Genomic DNA, 22,312 nt, shown 5'->3' with positions numbered 1-22,312 from the left:
GACAGCCCGCAGGGTTGGGGTGGCAGAGTAGCCGCTACTCTGGGAACTGTTGTGTAGACCATGTGAGGGTTTGTTTTTCTAGCAACCTTGTAAGATATATGGTCATCATAGCTTCCAGATGGGAACGAGGTTTGGAGTATGCGTCTTATTTTCTTCCTTCCTTCCTTCCTTCCTTCCTTCCTTCCTTCCTTCCTTCCTTTCTTTCTTTGTTGTTGTTTTGAGACAGAGTTTCTCTTTGTAGCCTTGGCTGTCTTGGAACTCACCCTGTAGACCAGGCTGGCCTCAAACTCACAGAGATCCGCCTGCCTCTGCCTCCAGGGTGCTGGGACTAAAGGCGTGCGCCACCAATGCCCAGCTCGCTTCTTTTTTCTTCAGATCCACCCTCCACAAAGATCCTTGGGTCTCCTTATAGAACCCAGACTTTTCCTGTCCTCTCTACCCAGCATGCTCTCTTGCCTCTGCCCCTCCCTCATCTGCCCAGTCATCCTTCAAACTGATAATGAACAAACCTTGTTCTCTCTAGGACAAACACTGACCCCGAGGGATACGATGGACCAGCCCCATTCACACCAGAGCCCTGCCGGGTTCCTCGCAACTCCACCTCCGGGCAGGAGCCAGAACTGTCTCTTTGGAGATGAGACTGTGTTTGTATTGTCCACACAACTGTGGACAGTTCCCGCCGGAACCCCCTGCCGGACCAGGAGGCTCCCACAGATACGGCCTTCCCCAGAGCGGGGTGCAGCTGGGACTCGCCCTGGAGAACCTCTCTTGTCCCAAGCCGCTTCTGGGATTGCAGAGGCTGAAGTGGTCCAGTTAGGCCTCTCTCGGCCACATAGCAGGCTGTTCTGAGTCTTGTCTGGGCACCTGGGCACTTGCCTCCCTCCCTTTCCTTCTGGTGTCCCCAGGTGCCCTGCAGGCCGCTGAGGGGTGGAGCAGGGCCCCTGCTTGGACACACACACACTGAAAAGGGCTTCAGTCTTCAGAAACCAGGGAGGGAACTCTTGACTCCACGCATGAGCCTCTTACGCATCGGTACAAGGTCTCTTGGGCCTCTTTAGCCGGGAAAGGTTTGGGGGTGACAGACTCCTTCCTCAACAGCAAGCTAGTATGCATACTCCCGCCTGCTGCCCGGAAAAGTCGTGCAGACAGCTACAGTATTAGGTGAGCACGCAAGCCCATTCTTCTCCCGTCTTGACCTTGAGCCGGGCCTGGCTTGGGGTGTGGAGCCTGGCGAGAAAGGTCCAGAACTCTTTAAGAGTGTTCCTATGGTGTTTTGCTGGGGGAGAGAGGAGTCAAGCTGGTTCTCTTTATTTCTGGGGGACCCCCTGCTATGTCACTCCAAAGACCCCAGCAGCCCGTGGAGGCCCCTGCTCCCACTTCCCAGGGCGAGACTACCGTGGGTGACAGGTGTGGTAAGTCACAAGGATGGCCCAGGCTGCTTCTGTGAGCACAACCAGACACCAGCAGGTGGCGCCCACACTCTCGCCCTTAGGCCTTGTATTAGCCTCTCCACCCTCCTCTCTGCTTCCTGTTGGCTTTTGGGTAGCACTCGCCTTTAACAACAGCAGCCTAGAGCCTAGAGTTGATGTCGTAGTGGCCTAACTACAGAGCCAAATATTGCTCTCGTCAGCACAATCGGGCAGCTCACGGATTAGGAACTAACAGCCAAAGGCTCCCACAGTAGGGACCGGAAGGGGCTGAGCCCCACCCTGGAGTGGGCTTGCACCTGGTAGGTGTGCAAGAAGCCATTTCCCCACAAGCACTGGCCTTTGAAGGCCCCTCAGCCTACCTGGTGTGGCCGCCCTGCTGTGGCTCGGCCATCCCCCTCCCCCCCAGTGGAATTGTGGAAGTGTGGCTAGTCCATGTTCGGACAATAAAGCTTGTGACTGAGGTACAGGACTCCTGCTGTCGCCTGCTTCTGTCTTGGACACCCTGGGGAGCGGAGTGGGTCCTAACTGCTCTCAGCTGCCAGCTAATTTCTGCTCAAATGTGACTGGTCAGTGGAGGGGGCGGGGCGTGCTTTAGAGGGGCTGGATTTGAAGGGGGTGGGCCCAGTCCCTAAGGAATAATACGGGAGTTTGTCTTCTGACCTCCACCGTCCACATGTGTACACACACATGTACCTGAGTGTGCATGCATGCTCACGCGCACACACGTGTACATATATGATGTGTGTGTGTTTATTTATTTATTTTTGGTTTTTCGAGACAGGGTTTCTCTGTGGCTTTGGAGGCTGTCCTGGAACTCGCTTGGTAGTCCAGGCTGGTCTTGAATTTACAGAGATCCGCCTGCCTCTGCCTCCCGAGTGCTGGGATTAAAGGTGTGCGCCACCACTGCCTGGCACAAGCGTATTTTTTTTTTTTTTTTGGTTTTTCGAAACAGGGTTTCTCTGTATTGTTTTTGGAGGCTGTCCTGGAACTCACTTTGTAGACCAGGCTGGCCTCGAACTCACAGAGATCCGCCTACCTCTGCCTCCGGGGTGCTGGGACTAAAGGCGTGCGCCACCAATGCCTGGCACAAGTGTATTTTTTTAAAGTCTGCAGGTGTCATAGGTTTCTACTGCTGTAATAAAAAAACTCTGAGCAACTTGGGGAAGAAAGGGTGTATTTCAGCTCACAGTTCCATATCACAGTCCACAGGAACTCAAGTAGGGCGGGGACCCGTAACAGGAGCTGGGGCAGAAGCCATAGAGGGGTGTTTGCTCCCCGTGGTCTCATCAGCCTGCTTTCTCGTACACACAGCACCGCCTGCCCGCAGTGGCACTGTCCCCCGTGAGCTAGGTGCTCCCTTATCCTTCATTGAGAAACTGTCCCACAGACTTACTGCAGGCCAGTCTGGTGAGGCATTTTCTCAGTCGAGGTCCTGTTCTAGTTACGTGTCCATTGCTGTGACAGTGCTGTGACCAAGGCAGCTTGCAGAACAGTTTCAGAGGGCGCATCCATGGCTGTCATGGTGAGGAGCATGGGGCGGGCGGGCAGGCAGGCGCGGGAGTGGCACCCGAGGGCTTACGTCTTAGGTCTGGTCCAAAGCACAAGGCAGAGAGGAAAGGACTGAGGATGGAATGGGCCCTGGAAACCTCAAAGCACATCCCAGGCACACCTCTTCCAACAAGACCACGCCTCCTAATCCTTCCAGGCCAGTTCCACCGACTGGGGACCAAATACTCAAACATGAGCCTCTGGGGGCCGTTTGTATTCAAAGCACCCTGCTCCCCTGCCTGGCCCCCATAGGCTTGTAGTAGTTGTATCGTAATGCAAAACACATTCGTCCAACTTCAAAAGGCCCCGTAATTCTTCTGTCTCAACCCGGGTCCAAAGGCTCTTCTGAGACTTCAAGGCAACCTCTTAATGGTAAGCTCCAAATTACTGACTTGGCAGAGAAACTGTCAGCCAGATCTCTCCCTGTGTGGAAGGAAAGACTTCTGGGCTGGAGAGATGACTCGGTGGGTAAGTGTCCTTCACACACGCATGCTGGGTGTCACACATGACAAGGCGTGGGACCACTGCTGGTGGCCGTCACTCTGTGTGCTCCAGGTGAGAGGGTCACAGCCTTTCATGGGTTTTCGTTGGTGTGCCTGAGCCCAAGCTCTTGGACCTCATTTTCCTGATAAGTTTTCTTTGTTGTTGCTTTTTGAGCCGGGGTTTCTCTGTGTAGCCTTGGCTGTCCTGGAACTCACTTTGTACACCAGACTGGCCTTGAACTCACATAGATCCGCCTGTCTCTGCCCACCTCCCGAGTGCTGGGACTAAAGGTATGCACCGCCGCATCAGGCCCCTAATAAGATTTTTTAAGCATCCATATTCCCCTACAGTCTTGGTTCATCATAAAGGGTGGCACCTTTATTATATTTATTTTAAATTTTTTTTGTTTTTGAGGCAGGGTCTCTCTACATAGCCCTGAGGGTCCTGGAACTCACTCACAGTGATCCTCCTGCCTCCACCATCTGAGTGCTGGGATTAAGGGCATGCACCACCGCACTGAGTTTTCTGCTCCTACGAGTAAGTCACGTGCTAGTCTGCGGCGTGGCTGGTGCTGGACGGATGATGGTGGCTGCGGATCCATTCAGGAACCGTCACCCTCTGGCCCCAAAATGGATTCAAATGGTGGCAAAACGGAACTTTGGGGGTAGCATGAAGGAGGGGGAGGAAGAGGAGGGGAGGAGGAGGGGGAGGAGGAGGAGGTTGGGGAGGAAGAGGAGGAGGCTACAGGAAGGGAGAGAGAAGAGGTTAGAGATGGGAAGGAGAAGGGCAGAGGAGAAAGAAAAATGAGAAGGAGAAAGGAGGGGAGTGAAGAGGACAAACGGGGAGGAGAATGAAACACACACAAGGTAGGCATATACATACACAAGACTTAGAAATAATCTGCCTTGCCGGGCGTTGGTGGCGCACGCCTTTAATCCCAGCACTCGGGAGGCAGAGGCAGGTGGATCTCTGTGAGTTCGAGGCCAGGCTGGACCGACAACCTCCTAAACAATACAGAGAAACCCTGTCTCGTAAAAACCAAAAAAAAAAAAAAAAAATAATAATAATAATAATCTGCCTTGACTGTAATGCACAGAACTCACCACATGGTGTCGCCCTCGGCTCTTGCACCTTCTTCTGGTCCAGCGCATCTCTGTGGGGCACAGAAGGCTTAGGACCTGACTGGCAAGCCAGCACTGGAAAGGGATGACATAGGTGCCTCCCTCCTGGCCCTGGAGTTCCCTGTCCTCAGGAGTCACCAGGCTTTGTTCGGGTCTCTGTGTGGGTATCCGTCTGCCCACCCATTCATCCCAGCTCTAGAGAGGGGACATTTGTTCAGTCTCCAGGGCCCCTTCAGGTAGGACTTGATGCTCCTGGGCTGACCCCCTTCCTAAACTCCTGTTCCTTGTCTAGCAAATCTCCCTGAGGTTGACTCAAAATGCCTTCATTAGGGTCCTTGCTGAATCAAGACAGCATAGTTCTAGACTGTTCTCTGGAAGCCTGGGCACAGCTTTCCGTCCTTTCTCTTGTGTGATAGCAGAAGGGAGGACTTGCTGTCCCCATGCTGCCCTCAGAATCGCCCTCACAGCCACTCCCCTGGCTCAGCAGTGCCCTTCCCGCTGCCCCGCTGGAACTGCTCTGCACTGGATTTCCCATTTTCCTTTGTTCCTCAGGCAGTCCTCAGCGGGCCCACACCTCACCCACTGCTTCCCAGTCTTCTCCCCTGGTCTCCAGCTGTCGCCTTGACACACCTAGCAAGAGGGAACCACAGCTGCTGCCGAATTGCCGCTACCAGGCTGTCCTGCGATCCTGTCTTGGACGTGTGCGTTTGGTTGCTGGCTGGTGTTGGAGGGCTCAGCCCACTGTGGACGGTACCGTTCCTAGGCAGGTGGGCCTGGTTATACATGAAAGGTAGCTGAGTAAGCCAGGGGAAGCAAGCCAGTAAGCAGCTCCCTCCACATCTCCGTTTCAATCCTGGCCTTGAGCTCCTGCCCAGGCTTCCCTCGGGGATGAACGGCAACCTGTAAGCCAAGTAAACTCCCCATCCCCAATTTGATTTGGGTCGGATTACAGCAATAGACAGAAAGCAAATTAGGATACTCCTTCATCCTGTCCTAGCCTCTTTCCGTACCCACTCTGGCCTGGTCCTCAGTTTCCAGCTCAAGCCTCACACACTTACATGGACACACACACCTGCACACATGGACATTCAGTGACACAATATATGTGAACAAATATACTTGTAATTAACCACACATGTATCCATACACCAAATGATCATACACATGTGTATATATTGATACCTACACATACCTAGTCGTGCAAACAATACCACACACACATGTAAATATCCATATATACATATGTATCTAGATGCACACACACACACACACACACACAGCATTCTCAGTTGTCAACTTGACTACAACTGGAATTAACTAGATCCCAAAAATGTAGGGCACATCTGTAAGGGATTTTTGCTTAATATAAAGTCAAAGAATACATACCTTTAATCTGGATTTTTTTGTTTTGTTTTCCAGACAGGGTTTCTCTGTGGCTTTGGAGGCTGTCCTGGAACTCGCTTTGTAGACCAGGCTGGCCTCAAACTCGGGGGATTCCTCTGCCTCTGCCTCCCCAGTGCTGGGATTCAAGGTGTAAACCACCTTTCTATTCCCCACTTGTGTGAGATTCCCGCCTGGGTCCCGTTGCCACGTTAGCCCCCAAATAACACACAAGACACTGTATTAACTATGAAACTGTTGGCCATTTGCTATGGTTTCTAATTGGCTAGCTCTGACCCATAATCCCCAATATATATTTTTATAAGGACTTATCTTTCTTTTTTTTTATTTTGGTTTTTTTTTTTTGAAACAGGGTTTCTCTGTGGCTTTGGATGCTGTCCTGGAACTCACTTGGTAGTCCAGGCTGGTCTTGAATTTACAGAGATCCGCCTGCCTCTGCCTCCCGAGTGCTGGGATTAAAGGCGTGCGCCACCAAGGCCCGGCAGGACTTATCTTTCTGAGAACGCCAGACTTGCGTTCTCTCCTCCAGGGATCACCTCGTGATGACTCTCTTCACTACATTTCCCAGAATCCTCCTAGACTCTTAGTCCCACCTATCTTGCTTCCCTATTGGCCAACAGTGCTTTATTTACATATACACAGAAGGACTTCCTCCATCATCTCCTCTTGTCTGTCTAAATAAAAAGAAAGGTTTTATCTTTAACACAGTAAAATATATAACAGGGCAGTTATTAAGAACTACAAATACAATATTTAGTCCATTAACATTTAGCAAGATTTAAAGAAAATATCATCTATTCTATCTTTGTGAGTCTAACGTCTTATATGTAACTTATCTTTAATCCTAACTAAGGAAAACTATAATTATAACTATCTGTCTTCCACTCCATCAAAGACCACAGAAGGGTAATATAAACTCTAGAATTGACAGAGACATCTTGCTACCTGGACAGTCACCCAAAGTTCCTCTGTAATGTTGGGGCATCCATCTTCAGCCACAGTGTGTCTGGAAGACTTCTCAGCAAAGCAGGAAATTTTAAACTGTACACCCATTCTTTACTGTACTAAGATTTCTTTCTTAGCCAGGTGGTAGTGGCACACACCTTTGATCCCAGCACTCAGGAGGCAGAGGCAGGCGAATCTCTGAGTTTGAGGCCAGCCTGGTCTACAGAGCGAGTTCCTGAACAGCCAGGACTACAGAGAGAAACCCTGTCTCGAAAAACCAAAAACAAACAAAATCATTATTTTTTATTTTATATGTTCAAGTATTTTGTCTGCATGTATGTATATGTGTACTGCATATATTCCTGGTATAAGAAGGTGCCAGACCCCTGGAACTGGAGTGACAGGCAGTTGTGAGCCACCATGTGGGTTCTGGAAACTGAGCCTCTTCCTCTGCAAGGACTCTGTGTGCTCTTAAGCACTGAGCTGTCTCTCTAGCTCTGGTTTTGTTCTATTTTCTGAAGATTCACCTGCTTATTTTTTAAATTATGCGTGTATTTGTGTGTCTGAGTGTAGGTGTGCACACATGAGTGCCGGTGCCTGCAGAAGCCAGAGAGAGGTAGAATTACAAGTAGGTCTGAGTGGCCCAACATGGGTGCTGGGTATTGAACTTGGGTCCTCTGCAAGAGCAGTATGTGCTCTTAACCACTGAGCCATCTCTCCAGCTGCAGGTTTTATTTTATTTGTATTTTATGTGTGTGCCAGAAGAGGGCACCAGGTGACTGTGAGCTGCCCGGTATGGGTGTTAGAAACTGAATTTATGTCTTCTGCAAGAGCAGCAAGCACTGTTAACCACCCGGCCATCTCTCCAGTGCCCTGTTCTTGGTTTGTTGTTGTTTTTTAATTAAAAAACAAGACTCTCAGCTTTTAATCCCACACCTTACTTCCAGCTCTTGGGAGGCAGGGGCAGGTGGATCTCTGTGAGTTTGAGACCAGCCTGGTCTACAGAGCGAGTTCCAGGACAGCCAGGGAGGGATACACAGAAACCCGGTCTTGAAAAACAAACAACAACAAAAGTAAAACAAACATCACACCCGTTTTTCGTTGTTTTGTACAACAGGACAGCTGGACACAGGTCTGCCTTGCAGGGTGGCTGTAAGGAGCCAGTTAGCATAAGTGTGGCTCACAGGCCAGTCACATTTGGGTGGTGCAAACATCAACACTTAGAATCTTCTGCCCTGGTTGTTGTCTGATGCCCAGCACCTTGGTGTTGACTCTGGTGATAGGGCTGAGCCCTGTGTCACAGACTTCTTCCGTCTAACACCAAGTTCATGACCACAGGGTGTGGCTCTGACCACCCCACTGCCGGCGAGCCTGCCTCCTCTCCGTGCAGTGCTCATCCATGGGTTTGTTCACTAAAGAGGTGTCAGATCTGTGTGTGTGTGTCTGTCTGTCTGTCTTGCTGTTTCATTGTTCTTGTTTGGTTGGTTGGTTTTGGGTTTTGGGGTTTTGTTTTTTGTGGGCTTTTTTTTTTTTTTTGAGAGTGAGTCTCCGTCTTCCCAGACTTGTTCCTCCTGCCTCCACCTCCCGAGTGCTGAGATTACAGGTGTGTTCCGTCACACCTGGCTTCTCTGTCCATTCTTTTCTAGAATCTTCCAGCTCTGGGCTGGAAGCTTTCTTCCTTGGAGACAGGTGATTTTTTTTTTCAGTCCTCTTACCTTTTTAAGCTTCTATCATGTTTAGAAAACAAACTTGCCAGTCCCCCAACCCCCACCCCGCCCTCCAGACTGACTCCCCGCAAGACTCCTGGGTGGTCTCCTGCATCCAATTAGACCTTGCCTGAATCTTTGATAGTTGATAGTTTTTTTAAAAAAATCTTTTAATCCAGGCTCCGGGCTTTGATCTCCTATCTTCTGGAATCATCTTCATCTGTCACTTAATTTTATCATTATTTTAAATCTCTCTGCTTTTATCTGGCGAGTGTAACTTTCAAGTCCCTCTTCCCGGCTTCTAATTTTAATTCTGTGTGTGCGGATCGGGACGCAGACTTCAACCCTCCTCTTTGTGGTTCCCGCTTTTCATCTCGTTGGCATTGCTCTTGCTTCTTTCATCTGAACTGCGTTTTTGCTATGCAGAGACTATTCCTGGGACCACAGCTGTAGCTCAGTCGGTAGAGCATTTGCCTAAAACGTGCACAAAGCCCTGGGTTCCATCCCCAGCGCTGCACACACCAGGGTGGTGGTCTATATGCCTGTAATAGGTGGAGGCAGGAGGGGCAGAAATCCAGGGTCATCTCCAGCTACCTAGTGAGACGGACGTCTGTCTGGGCTACGCCAACCTCTTGGCCTGAAACAACAAATCAAAACAAAGGCATGTCCGTGTGGTGGAGATAATTCACATACATGCCTCACAGTTCATCCATCGGAAGCATGCCGTTCAAAGGGTTTTATTATAAATCACAAGTTATACACTTGTCACCATGATTCTGGAACATTCTCATCACTCCTAAAAGAAAGTCCACACACTTTTGCCACCACCTAGCAATACCCCACCTAATCTACCCAGGAGTAGTGGTGTGTTCCTGGACAAATGGTAGCCTTTTCATCTTTTTTTTTTTTTTCTTCGTAACAGGGTTTCTCTGTATTGTTTTGGAGGCTGGCCTGGAACTCTCTCTGTAGACCAGGCTGGCCTCAAACTCACAGAGATCCACCTGCCTCTGCCTCCCAAGTGCTGGGATTAAAGGCAGGAGCTACCAACACTCGGCAGCCTTTTCATCTTTGGGAACAAGATCTGCTGAACTTTCCCACTGCCAATCAGCTACCAGAGTTCAGAGGCTGGGTGCAGTGGAGCCTGCCTGTAACCCCAGCACCCAGGCGGATCAAGAGTTTGAGACCAGCCTGAGATGGCAACACCTGGTCTCAAAATAAACAAAAACGGGCTGGGGAGAAGTTTTAGTCAGTAAGGTGCTTTTTCTGCAAGCACCGGGGCCTGAGGTCACTCTCCAGTACCCACAGGGAAAAAACTCAGGCATGATGGCGTGCACTTTTAATCCCATTGCTGGGGAGGTGGAGACTGGGAGATTTGGGAATAATGGATGGTCAGCCAGTCCAGCTAGCTGGTGAGCTCCTGTCTCAGAAAATACGGTGGAGAGTGATCAAGAAAGATACCTAGTGACAAACCTCTGGCCTCCACGTGCATGTACACACACATGCAGTTATGTGTACAGTGGGCACACTCACATGAATGTTTACATACACTAAATAATAAAGCAAGCAAAACCATTAGGCAAATTCGTAGGCTTTGTATGATGCAACATAGCAGTAATAGAGATTGGAAGGTCAGTAGTCCAAAGGCCAGGAGTGTGGTAGAACATTATTTTAAGGTGTGTGACTCTTTTTTTATGCTGCATTTGTTTAACTCTGTGAAGCCGTGATGCTTTGCCTGTCTAGAAAACTTGATGGTCTCATGAAGAGCTGAGCGGCCAATAGCGAGGCAGCAGCAAGGATGGGCGGGGCTGCCAGGCAGAGAGGATAAACAGAAGGAGAACCGGAAGAAGAGAGCAAGAGAACACGAGGAGGAGGAAGTCAGGGGCCACCCAGCCAAGGAGTGAGAAGGAAAGTAAGATGTACGGAGTAAGAAAGATAAAAGCCCAGAGGGCAAGGTAGACAAGTTAATTTAAGAAAAGCTGCCGGGCGTTGGTGGCGCACGCCTTTAATCCCAGCACTCGGGAGGCAGAGGCAGGCAGATCTCTGTAATTCGAGGCCATCCTGGTCTGCACAGTGAGTTCCAGCACAGGCTCCAAAGCTACACAGAGAAACCCTTTCTTGAAAAACAAAAAAGGCTGGGGAGTTGCCTCAGTAAATGAAGCACTCATCGTATAAGCAAATAGATGGGAGCTCAGATCCCCATGACCAACATAAATGCTGGGTTGGCATGGAGGCTCACCTGTAATTCCAGCCTCAGACAGCAGAGACAGAGGATTCACAGAGCAACCTGGCTCTTGAGGGTAGCCATATTGATGAAGTTTGGGTTTGACTAGAGACCCCTGCCTCAAAGAGAAAAGCGGAAGAGTAGTCAAGGAAGATTGCGAACATCAGCCTCCAGCACCCATACGCGGGCACACACCGGTTCATACTCACTCACGCACACGCGCAGCCCATACACGTTCAAACATGCACACATACACACGCATCGCACACAAACATCAATGTATAAAGGAAAAAGAAGCCAGGCAGTGGCGGCCCACGCCTTTAGTACCAGTACCCGGGAGGTAGAGGCAGGTGGACTTCTGCTGGTTTGAGGCCAGCCAGTTCCAGGACAACCAGGGCTACACAGAGAAACCCTGTCTGAAATAAATAACTATAAAAAGAAATAAAGTTTAAAATCGGAACAAAATTGTATGGACTACCTCTGTACCCTTGCTGTCTATCTTGTTTCCTTGGTCCTTTTTTTTTTTTTTTTTTTAAGTTGTAGACAGCATTTCACTATGTAGCCCTGGCTGGCCTGGAAGACTCTATGTGGACTAGGTTGGCCTTGAACTCACAGAGATCCGCCTGCCTCTGCCAGCCCCCCCCCCCCCCCAGTGCTGGGATTAAAGGCGTGTGCCACCATGGTTAGCATTTTGAGACAGGGTCTAACTGCATTACCAAGGCTGGTCTCAAGCCAAGTGTGACACCCTTCTTGGCTGAGTGTTGTGGAATTACAAGTCTGAGCCACCATGCCTGGATAAGTGCTGGGGTTTTTTTGTTTTGTTTTACTTAGAATAATGTAAATCCCTAAGTTAATTTTACAGTGTTAGCTATCAAGGCCTTGAGCTATCAAGATCTTTAGTAAATTTATTCCAAAACACCTTATATTTTCTTTTGGACTAGTCAAATCGCGGTGCAAGGACAATTAGCTGTCCATATGGGAAAAGAATGAAAATAGATTCTCACCTCCCACATAAGTAAAAGCCAGACCCAGATCAAATAACTACGTGTGAAAAGTAAACTTGTAAACTTTCAAAACAAAATGTAGAACAGGGAAATGTACGTGACTAGAAAAGACAAACACCGTGGTCCAAACCGTCTCTTTTAAAAAGTCTCTCTCTCTAATAATATATAATATATATATAGTATAATAAGTAAGGTAGGGGGCTGGAGAGATGGCACAGAGGTTAAGAGCACTAACTGTTCTTCCAAAGGTCCTGAGTTCAATTCCCAGCAACCACATGGTGGCTCACAACCATCTACAATTCAATCTGGTGCCCTCTTCTGGCATGTAGACAAAACACTGTATATGTAATAAATAAATAAATCTTAAAAAAAAATAAGTAAGGTAGGTAGATAGATAGATAGATAGATGTATTAGGTTTTTGACACAGGGTTTCTCTGTATAGCCCTGGCTGTCCTAGAACTCACTCTGCAGACCAGGCTGGCTTGGAGCTCACAAAGGTTCTCCTGCCTCTGCCTCCTGAGTGCTGGGACTAAAGGTGTGCGTCACCACGCCCTGCAAAAGTTCTCTGTGTTTTCATTGATATGCATTTGTGTGTGCCTGCTGGTCTGTATGTGCACCGCGTCATACAGGCGTCTACGGAGGCCAACGGGGGCGTCAGATGCCCTTGAGCTGGGATTTACAGGGGGTTGTGAGCTGCCTGATATGGGCGGTGGGAAGGGAACTAGATCATCGTCTGTAAAGCAGCAAGTGTCCTTAACCCCTAAGTCATCCTTCCCGTCTGCCAGCCCCTGCGTCTCTTATGGCAGATTATTTATCGGGGCCCAAGCAGAAAGGTGCTAGTCTCGCAGGAAAAGGGGCCACATTTAACCCCCAGGGCCTGTGTGAACAGCTGGGCATGGTGGAGTTTGCTTTGTTGTAACCCAGTGTTAGGGAGACCCAGGCAGTCTTGGGGTCCTCAGTAGGAAAACCAAGATGGGGGACAGAGAGGTGACTCCGTGGGCAAGGGTATTTGCTACCTAGCCTCGTGACCAGAGTTTGATCTCAGAACCACGTGACTAAAGAAAAGCGCCAATAAATTGTTCTCTGACTATGGTATGCATGTTACACACACACACACACACACACACACGGGGAGGGGGGTATTCTTGGTGTCAACCTGACTGCATATGGAGTTAACTAAAACTCAAAAACAGAGAACACACCTATAAGGAATTTCTGCTTAATTTGAAGTGGGAAGGGCACTCCTAATCCAGATTTTTGAAGCGGGAAGACACACCTTTAATCCAGACCGAATCTGGCCACGCCTTCGCTGGAAGCCTCTGTAAGGACAAGGAAGCTCTTGCCCTTGCCTCGCTAGCAAGCCCATTCCTTCACAGGCATTGGAGGCCGCTTCTTCGGGATTCCAGTGAACACTGAAGACTGGCTGGGACGTCCAGCTTCATGGACTGAACAAATACTGGATTCTTGGACTTTCTGCTCATAGCCAGCCATTGTTGGATTAGCTGGACCACAGCCTGTAAATCATTCTAATAAATCCCATATATAGATATACATATATATATATTCATTTTGTAAGTTCTGTTACTCTAGAGAACCCTGACTGAGAGAGAGAGAGAGAGAGAGAGAGAGAGAGAGAGAGAGAGAGAGAGAGAGAGAGTTAGGCCTCTATCTCATCCACTGTATTTGTGTGTATTTCTATGTTTCTTTCAAGCTGAGGTCACCTCAAAGTCCAAAGTGAAAGGTGGCACTCCATCCATCACTGCTATATTGTAGGTGACATTATGAAGAACATGAGAAAAGGAATGTTCCGGAATTCCTGCAGATACTGTCACATTTCACTGGCCAGCTGTCAGTCTTCTGATCACATCTATTTGGAAATCAGACTGTAATCCCACTACATGGGAGGCAGAAGCAGGAGAATCACTTACAAAGAAACTGAGCTTTGTAAGAGTATTTTTATATCAATAAACAAACAGCCCAAGGGGTAGGCCAGGCCTGCTATCTCAGCTACCTACAAGACAGAGACAGAAAATAGATAGTTCAAGACTATCATGGACCTCATCTCAGAATAATTTTTAAAAAGGGCAAGGGGTATAATTCAGCAATAAGACACCTGCCTAGACTCCCCCAATGAGGGGTTAAAGTGTGGCTCAGTGGTAGAGCACCTGCCTAGAATCCCCCAGTGAGAGCTGGGGTGTGGCCCAACATGCATAAGGCCCTAGTTCAACCCCCAATACTATGTTAAAATAAAGAGGATTTGCATCCTGCTTTTAGGACATCTGAGAGGCAGAAATCCCATCAACTCTGAGGGATGCTGGGTGACTGAAGAGCAAAGAGGAAGTCTGCACTCAGGGTCCTCCCTGTACTTCAAAATCAGACTTTTTAAAAATTTATTTATCATGTATACAGCATTCTGCCTGCATGCCTGAAGAGGGTATTGGATCTCATTACAGATGGTTGTGAGCCACCATGTGATTACTGGGAATTGAACTCAGGACCTCTGGAAAAGCAGCCAGTGCTCTTAACCTCTGAGCCATCTCTCCAGCCCCCAAATCAGACTTTTGGAGTTAGCTAGTTCTGTGTGCACAGATCCCTGCCAGGCCACTGGAGAGACCAGGGAAGAGGAAGGTATAGAAAGAGGCTGGGTTTCTTCTGTGCTCTTGATAAAGCCGCAGACCAGCTCAGAAAACCAGAGCATCCTGGGAGGAGATAGTCCATGGCTGACGGGATGAGGAGTGAAACAGCGTGGAAAAACTGGAAATCTAGAAGGTTCCCGTAGGTGGCAGGTTGGAACTGAGGCCTGGAAGGTAGGAAGGGTTTCCTTATAGCCCAGGCTTGCCCTCTTTAAAAAAAAAGGTTTATGCTGGGCGTTGGTGGCGCACGCCTTTAATCCCAGCACTCGGGAGGCAGAGGCAGGCGGATCTCTGTGAGTTCGAGGCCGGGCTGGACCAACAGCCTCCAAAACAATACAGAGAAACCCTGTCTCGAAAAACCAAAAAAAAAAAAAAAAAAAAAAGATTTATTTGTGTGTGTGTGTGTGTGTGTGTGTGTGTGTAGTTGCCAGAGGAGGACAGAAGAGGGCACCAAATCTCCTGCAGCCAGAGTAACAGGCAGTTGTATGTGGGTGCTGGGAATGGAACTTGGATCCTCTACAAGAGCAGCAAGCACTCTCAACCACTGAACCATCTCTCCAGCCCATCCATTTTCCCTTTCGTTGTATTCCCCAAGGCGTGAAATGGGACACAGTTTATTTCCACCCCGGAAGCCCCAAATCAGCTCTGTATAATCCCTCCCGCCCCAGCCTCATTTTTGTCATCTGTGAAATGGGTCTCTCATACCCTTTCCTTATTTTTAAGGCAGGGTCTCTATAAAGCCTGGCTGTCCTGGAACTTATTCTGTAGACCAGGCTGGCCTCCAGCTTAGAGATCTGCCTGTCTCTGCCTCCCGAGTGCTGGGATTAAAGGCGTGAGCCACCACTGCCTGACTTTATCCTTCCCTTTATAAAGGAATGGGATTTAGAATGAGATTTCTAAATCCCAGAACTGTGCAAAAGCCCTTAGTGTACGTACGTACGTACGTATGTATGTATGTATATATACGTACATATGCATGTATCCCTTGTGCCCTGTGAATTAATGAGGGGACTGAAGTCCAAGGATCTAAAATGCCCACACATGAGTGTCCAGTCGTCCCCACCTGTTTCAGAGTTTTGGAACAAAAGGACCACGTTCCCTGATTGCTGAGGCTGCTCCTCCCAAGAGTGAGGGGCCCCACCGGAGGAGGGGGTGTCTGCTGCCTTCTTTGCTACCTCGCAAATGTTAATTGGGGAAATTATGCAAAGATGAGAGATGCTCATTTGCATGTTAACGAGGTGGCTATATTAAAAATAGCAGGAAGGAGAAGTAAGTTTGGGGTTGAAGCGAGCCTGCCAGACGTTCCATGGAAGAGCCAGGCTCCCGGGATCATAAGGTGGAGGTGTAGCCTGGCCTGGTTGGACAGGAACCCCCAACTCCAAGAGCTTGGGGCTGCAGCAGTACAGCCCAGCCCCCTCCAGCCCCTGGAGGGCAACCCTTTCCCACACTGCACAAAGATTTTAAAAGTCACTTCTGACTCTGTCTCTCCTCTGCACGTAACCTGCTGAGTCTCCTTGTTGCCCTCAGGACACCCGGTCCATTAGTCTCCTCTTCGGACGCTCGCAGCAATGTCTACCTTCAGCTGCTCACCCAGCTTCACTCTGACCATGAACCTTCCCATAGAGGCGGTCCAGCTGCCTGGAACAGTGTTGACCTCAGAGTGTTACACTGGGGAAGAGGTTTTGTTTTGTTTCCACAGGAGAAGGAAAGCTATGGATACCAACAAAATTGCTAAAGATTGGGTTTGGACAAGAGAGACCTCTTAACTAGAAGCGATGATAGTTCCTCAAGCAGCATGGCCATTTAGTCTAAACTAATGTGTACAACTAGCAAATGCTTTTCATTTGATCAGATATAACTTACCAAAAGGGAACTTCCCCAAAATTAGGGTTTTCAGAAGAATAAAGGCATACAGCTAACGAATCCGAAGACCATGGAAAATGAGACATCTGAAGAAAACGGACAAATCATCCAGAAAAAAAAATGTCCCAAGAAAAAGAGCAAATTGGCTTAATGGTATATCACATTTCCAACAGGATAAAATTTCATAAATCTTCGAGAATCTTTGTTTCTGCTGTTCTCTACAGACATATGATGCAAACAATTCTTTTTGAATTCTTTTTGTAGTCCCAGTCCAATTAAAGATTAAAGCTGGCTTTGGAGATGGAGTTTGGCTCTCTCCTTCTCTAAACCCAAGCGTGCTTGTTAAAGGAAAATCCAAAATCTCTGTCTCATGTCAGAAGAGCCACCTGATATGGACAGAAGAAAAACCAAAATTTAGGGATTATTTTATTGCCACTAATCTCATAATCCTTTGGTTTTATTTTAACCCTTTAATGACTTTTTTTTTGTTTTTTTGTTTTCGAGACAGGGTTTCTCTGACTTTGGAGGCTGTCCTGGAACTCTTTCTGTAGACCATGCTGGTCTCAAACTCACAGAGATCCACCTGCCTCTGCCTCCCTCGAGAGTGCTGGGAGTAAAGGCATGTGCCACCAATGCCTGGCATCACAACTTTTCTTAAGGTATAAATGTTATCTCAAAATTTATAAGATTAATATATTTTTTAAACTTTTTGACATGATATTAATGGCCATATAGAATACTAACTAATTCTAGAAAAAGGCTTCACCTGCCTTTCTCTATGGTTTGAGTCTCAATCAGTTTTCTGCAGTGAACCATGAGCATGCCTAACAGGGACCTTTGAAGTCTCCAAACGGAGAATGGGGCCCACAAAGACGATTCCACCAGGACTATGACCACACAAGTTAGAATAGAGAGTGAATTAGGTGCTTTTGGACTCATCGAAATAGGACGGACACAAAGCACTCTCTATGAGTTTGTCAACTGACAACAGACTGGACATTGTTGATGTATTTATTGTCTGTAAATATTGTATATAGCTATTGTGCTTTGTACATAGTTTTTCTTATATTAGTCACAGCCTTTTTTATGTTTGACAAAAGGGGTAAATGTGGTGATATTTTGTGTGTGCTATAACAAATAAAGCTTGCCTGAAGATCGGAGTGCAGAACTAAGCCACTAGTTAGCCACTGAGGCCAGGCAGTGGTGGCACACAACCTTTAATCCCAGCGTGTGGGAGAGAGAGGTAGATGGATCTATGTGAGTTCAAGGCTACCCTGGGTACACAAGATTGAATCTGTCTAAAAGAGAAACAGAGCTCACACAAAGAGGATCCCGGTACTTGGGATCACATGCCTTTAATCCCAGCACGAGGGAGGTCGGGACAGGAGTGACATGGCTGTGGGGAGACAGGAACTCATTGCAGTCTGAGGACTCAGTCTGAGATGCAGTCTGAGGACTCAGTCTGAGATGCAGTCTGAGGATTCAGTCTGAGATGCAGTCTGAGGATTCAGTCTGAGATGCAGTCTGAGGATTCAGTCTGAGATGCAGTCTGAGGATTCTTAGGGACAGGATCGGCCTTTTGGTCTGAGCATTGGCAGAGGTAAGAATTCTAGTGGCTGATGGATTTGCTTCTCTGATCCTCTCACCCCCTGATAGCTGACTCTAAGTTTTTATTATTAAGAACAATTAGAATTTGTGCTACATGGAGCAACTGGAATGGTAGGTCTTTTCCACTGAGACAGCTCCACAGCTTCTCAAGTACCAGGGCACAGGTGCTTTCTTTGGCCTCTGGGACTAGCTGATCTATTTTATTTATTTGTTTGTTTCTTTGTTTGTTTATATATTTAGAGACAGAATTTCTCTGTGTATCCCTGGCTGTCCTGGAACTCACTCTGTAGATCAAATTGGCCTCTAACTCAGAGATCTGCCTGCCTCTGCCTCCCAAATGCTGGGATTAAAGGCGTTCTCCATGCACCACTGCTGCCTGGATGGCAAGCTTATTTTTTTAAAAAAAGGATGTATTTAATACTTACGTGAATGTGCTTGAGTGTACATGCATAAGCCATGAGCAGTGAAGCATGCAGGAGTTTGTGGAGGTCAAAAGAGGGGTCAGATCACTTGGAACTGGAGTTCCAGGCAGTGGTGAACCACCCAGTGTGGATGCTGGGAACCAAACTCAGGCCCTCTGCAAGAGCGGTGCGTGCTCTAACTGCTGGGCGGTCTCTCCAGCCCTGGCTCTAACTGCTGGGCAGTCTCTCCAGCCCTGGCTCTAACTGCTGGGCAGTCTCTCCAGCCCTGGCTCTGACCGCTGGGCCGTCTCTCCAGCCCTGTCAAGCCGCTCCTTTTATGGGTATTGGCACAGGGTCCCAAATATCGAAGGTTGGCCTTCAACTCATTGTGTAGCTGAGGATGACCTTGAACTTCTGATCTCTCTGCCTCCACCTCCTGAGTGCTGGGGTTAGAGGTGTGCACAACCATGCTTAGTCTATGCAGTGCTGGGGTGGAAACTAAGGACTTAGGCGTGCTAGCCATGTACTTTCTCCATTGAGCCTCATCCCCACCCTCAGATTATTCTCACGTGTGGTTTTGTCTCCAGGAGTCACTGGGGTTGAGTGAGGTCTCTGGTTAACTCTTTGGTACTATGGAGAATACAGCACAGGACTCTGGGCTGTGTCCCTGTGTTCCTGTCAGATGTTCTACCATGCAGAGATGGTCAAACCAAGCATGAGAGAAGAGACTCTGGGTCCTTGGTCCCATCAGCCACTCCTTGAGGACAGCTAGGGGAAGGGAGGAGGTGTATAGGGAGGCTGATTATAAGTTAGAAAGTAAACCGTGTACAGGTCGTCACTGATTCCAATAAACACCCTTTGAGGATATCAATCACTGGACCTGGTGATGTACAGGGTTCGTTTGCTCAGATGGGGAAGAATCGATGAGACCCTAGACTTGGGACTGAGGAGGGGCTGCAGGCAGTGCCAGGCACCTTGGGAGGAGGAAGATGATGGCCACCAAAACACATTCCCCTCCCAAGAAACCTCTCACTTACACTCCACGATCTACTTTTCCATGGTTTACGTCATCGAGCTCCTAATAGCCTGGCGAGAAAGGTCCTATTTTAATCCCTCTTATGACCAGGAGCGCTGGAGCACAGGGAGGTTTTGTAACTCTACTGGGTCACACAGCCAACGGTAGCAGTAAGTTCTGGGTTGTATACGCTTTTAGTTGATACTCAGTCACAGTAGAGAGTCTGGCCATCCTCCTGCATCCGGCTTTTACAAGTCTGGGATTACAGGCTTGCAACACCATGCTTGGCTTTTTGCTTATTTGTTTTTGATTTTTTGAGACAGAGTTTCTCTGTGTAGCTTTGTAGACCAGGCTAGCCTTGAACTCACAGAGATCCGCCTACCTCTGCCTCCCGAGTGCTGGGATTAAAGGTCTGTGCTACCTCACTTGGTTACTCACTCTTTTTGTTTGTTTGTTTTTACATTGAGACAGGGTCCCTTGTAGCTCAGGCTGGCCTCAAATTTGGCTTTGTAGCTAAGGATGACCCCTGAGTTTCTGGTCCTCTTGCCTTCATCTCTGAGTGTCAGCATTATAGGCATGCCCCACCGTGCCTGGTTTACGCCATGCTGGGAGTACAGAATACAGGCTTCGTGCCTTCCAGACAAGCTCTCTGCCAGCCTGAGCCAAATTCCCAGCTCACAGTGACTTCTTGCTTCCTCCACACTGTTCTAAGGAGGGAGAGGGTGACGGAGCCCTAGTGGGGTCAGAATTCTGGGCCCCTGCCCCTTTCCACCTCCATGCCTCCTCCCTCTACCTACTCATCTCCCCCAAAACCTCTGCAGCTCGGCTGGCCCGACACTCCTCCTCGTGGGCCCTGAGGACCTGGGTCCTCAGTAGAATTAAAATAGACCTGACCTAAATTCGAGCACAATGCAGGCACTGAAACACAGCTGCATCAGCCCGGGGAGAAGAAAGATTAGCTTTCAGAGGATCCTAGATCTCCAGGTAGGAGACCAGGCTGACCCAGGCCTAGAACACTGTTCCTAAGACATCCCTAAGTGGGGCAGGAACTGGAGCTCAGCTGGGAAAGTGCCCGTCTAGCGTGTGTGATGTCCCGGGTTCCATCCCTAGCGCTGTCCCTGCTCCTCAATAAGATTCAAAGGATGTCGAACGTGGTGGCATGGGCCTTCAATCGCAGCACTCTGGAGACAGAAGCAGATAGATGGTCTACATAGCGACTTCCAGAAGAGCTGGGGCTACATACAGAAAGCTTGCCAAAAAAAAAAAAATATATAGCTGGGCGTTGGTGGCGCACGCCTTTAATCCCAGCACTCGGGAGGCAGAAGCAGGCGGATCTCTGTAAGTTTGAGACCAGCCTGGACTACCAAGCGAGTTCCAGGACAGCCTCCAAAGCCACAGAGAAACCCTGTCTCGAAAAAAAAAAAAAAAATATATATATATATATATATATATATATATATATATAAAGCCAGGCATGACAGTGCACATCCGTAATCCTAGGATTTGAAAGGTTTAAGGTCATCTTTGCCTATACAGTAATTTTGAAGCCAGCTTGGGCTACCTGGTGAGATCCTAACTTAAACACCAATTAAAATGGAACAAACACCTGGGTGCTGTCAGCGGCACAGCCTTCCTAGCACATGCAAGGCTCTGGGTTTCATCTCCAGGCTGGGCGGTTCTGCTAGGCGCTGGGCTCGGAAGGTCGGAAGGGTCCTCAAACGGTCCCACAGACGTACCCAGAGATGTGCCTCAGGCAGGCAGGTTCCACCCTGACGCTTGTGGCTCTGTCACTTAAGGGCGGCTCTCTGAGCTTAAAGTCCCCAGACACTGTAAGATGACGGCGTTGCTTGGTGTGGTGGTACGTCCGTCTGTCCTCTCAGCCTTGGGAGGCTAGTGCAGGAGGGTTGCCTGGAGTTCAAGGCCAGCCTGAGACTCTGACTCAAAAAACAAACCCACAAACCCACAAACACGGGGCTGGAGACACGGTGCAATGGTTAAGAGCACCTGCTGCTCTTGCAGAGAGCCTGAGTTTGGGTCCCAGCACCCACACTGGGGGATTTGACACCCTGTTCTGACCTCCAGGGGCACCTGCACGCCTAGGCACAAACTCACACACAGAGACACATAATAAAGCTAAGTAAGCAAACCAACCACTCCTGCAGCTTCTCTGGAGCTTGTAGAGGGTTCTGGTAGGGAGAAGGCGCCGGGACTTGCCACCCCCGCCCCAGCGGCACTCCCATCCCCCCCACCGTCCCTCTAGCTCCGGGAAGCAGGGGCCTCATGCTTGGCTCTATCACAATATTTACCAACAGCATTGCAATTGAGCCAGACGGCTTGGCAATTATAATCACGTTATCATTATTGCTGATAATTTTGATCATAAGCATAAATTATAAACAGGAGCAGCGCCCAGCGGGTGGGGCGCTGCACCTCCAGGAGGGAGTATAGGGCAGCCTCTCTCACCCTGTTCCTCTCCTGGCCGAGGCTGTTGATGTTGCCTTTCTGAGGCCTGACCTAGAGATGCTGCTGACCCCAGGTGGCTTTTCCAGCCAGGTCCCTGGGCTGTCCTGACTGTCTCCTGCGAAGCCCCATTCTGCTGCACACAAACTATTAAGGTGCAATTACGGAGGAGCCCGGCGCTCCAAATTGATCTCTCAGTAACGCCACAGCTGCAACCATGGAGACGGCCGAGTCAATTACATGCCTGGCTCTGTTCTTCAAAGATTCCAGCGGAGGAGAGGCAACGGAGGCGGGGGGCAGGGAGTGGAGAGAGGCAGAGAGGGAGCCAGGGCTGAGGAGATGCCCAGGGATGGAGGAACACAGAACTGGAGAAAGTATGTGGTCCCAGAGACACCTCAAGATGCAGAGACCTCGAGACAGAGAGAGATCTTGAGATGGAGAGAAGCAACCAGGGCAGGGTAGCTGACACATT

General features: G+C 48.9%; 1 protein-coding gene across 1 annotated transcript in view; it reads left to right on the top strand.

Moving 5' to 3' along the window:
* Clip2 (CAP-Gly domain containing linker protein 2) overlaps nt 1-1,899 on the top strand; it is a 59,867-nt gene extending 57,968 nt beyond the window's left edge. The window contains 1 exon segment of the mRNA XM_040731095.1: nt 524-1,899. Within this exon segment, the coding sequence (XP_040587029.1) occupies nt 524-535 (12 nt within the window). The 3' untranslated portion in view covers nt 536-1,899.
* The last annotated feature ends 20,413 nt before the right edge of the window (nt 1,900-22,312 follow it).

This window comes from Mesocricetus auratus, unplaced genomic scaffold (assembly GCF_017639785.1).
Source record: "Mesocricetus auratus isolate SY011 unplaced genomic scaffold, BCM_Maur_2.0 Super-Scaffold_100025, whole genome shotgun sequence".
NCBI classification, from domain to species: domain Eukaryota; kingdom Metazoa; phylum Chordata; class Mammalia; order Rodentia; family Cricetidae; genus Mesocricetus; species Mesocricetus auratus.
This window is presented reverse-complemented; position numbering and strand designations above follow the sequence as displayed.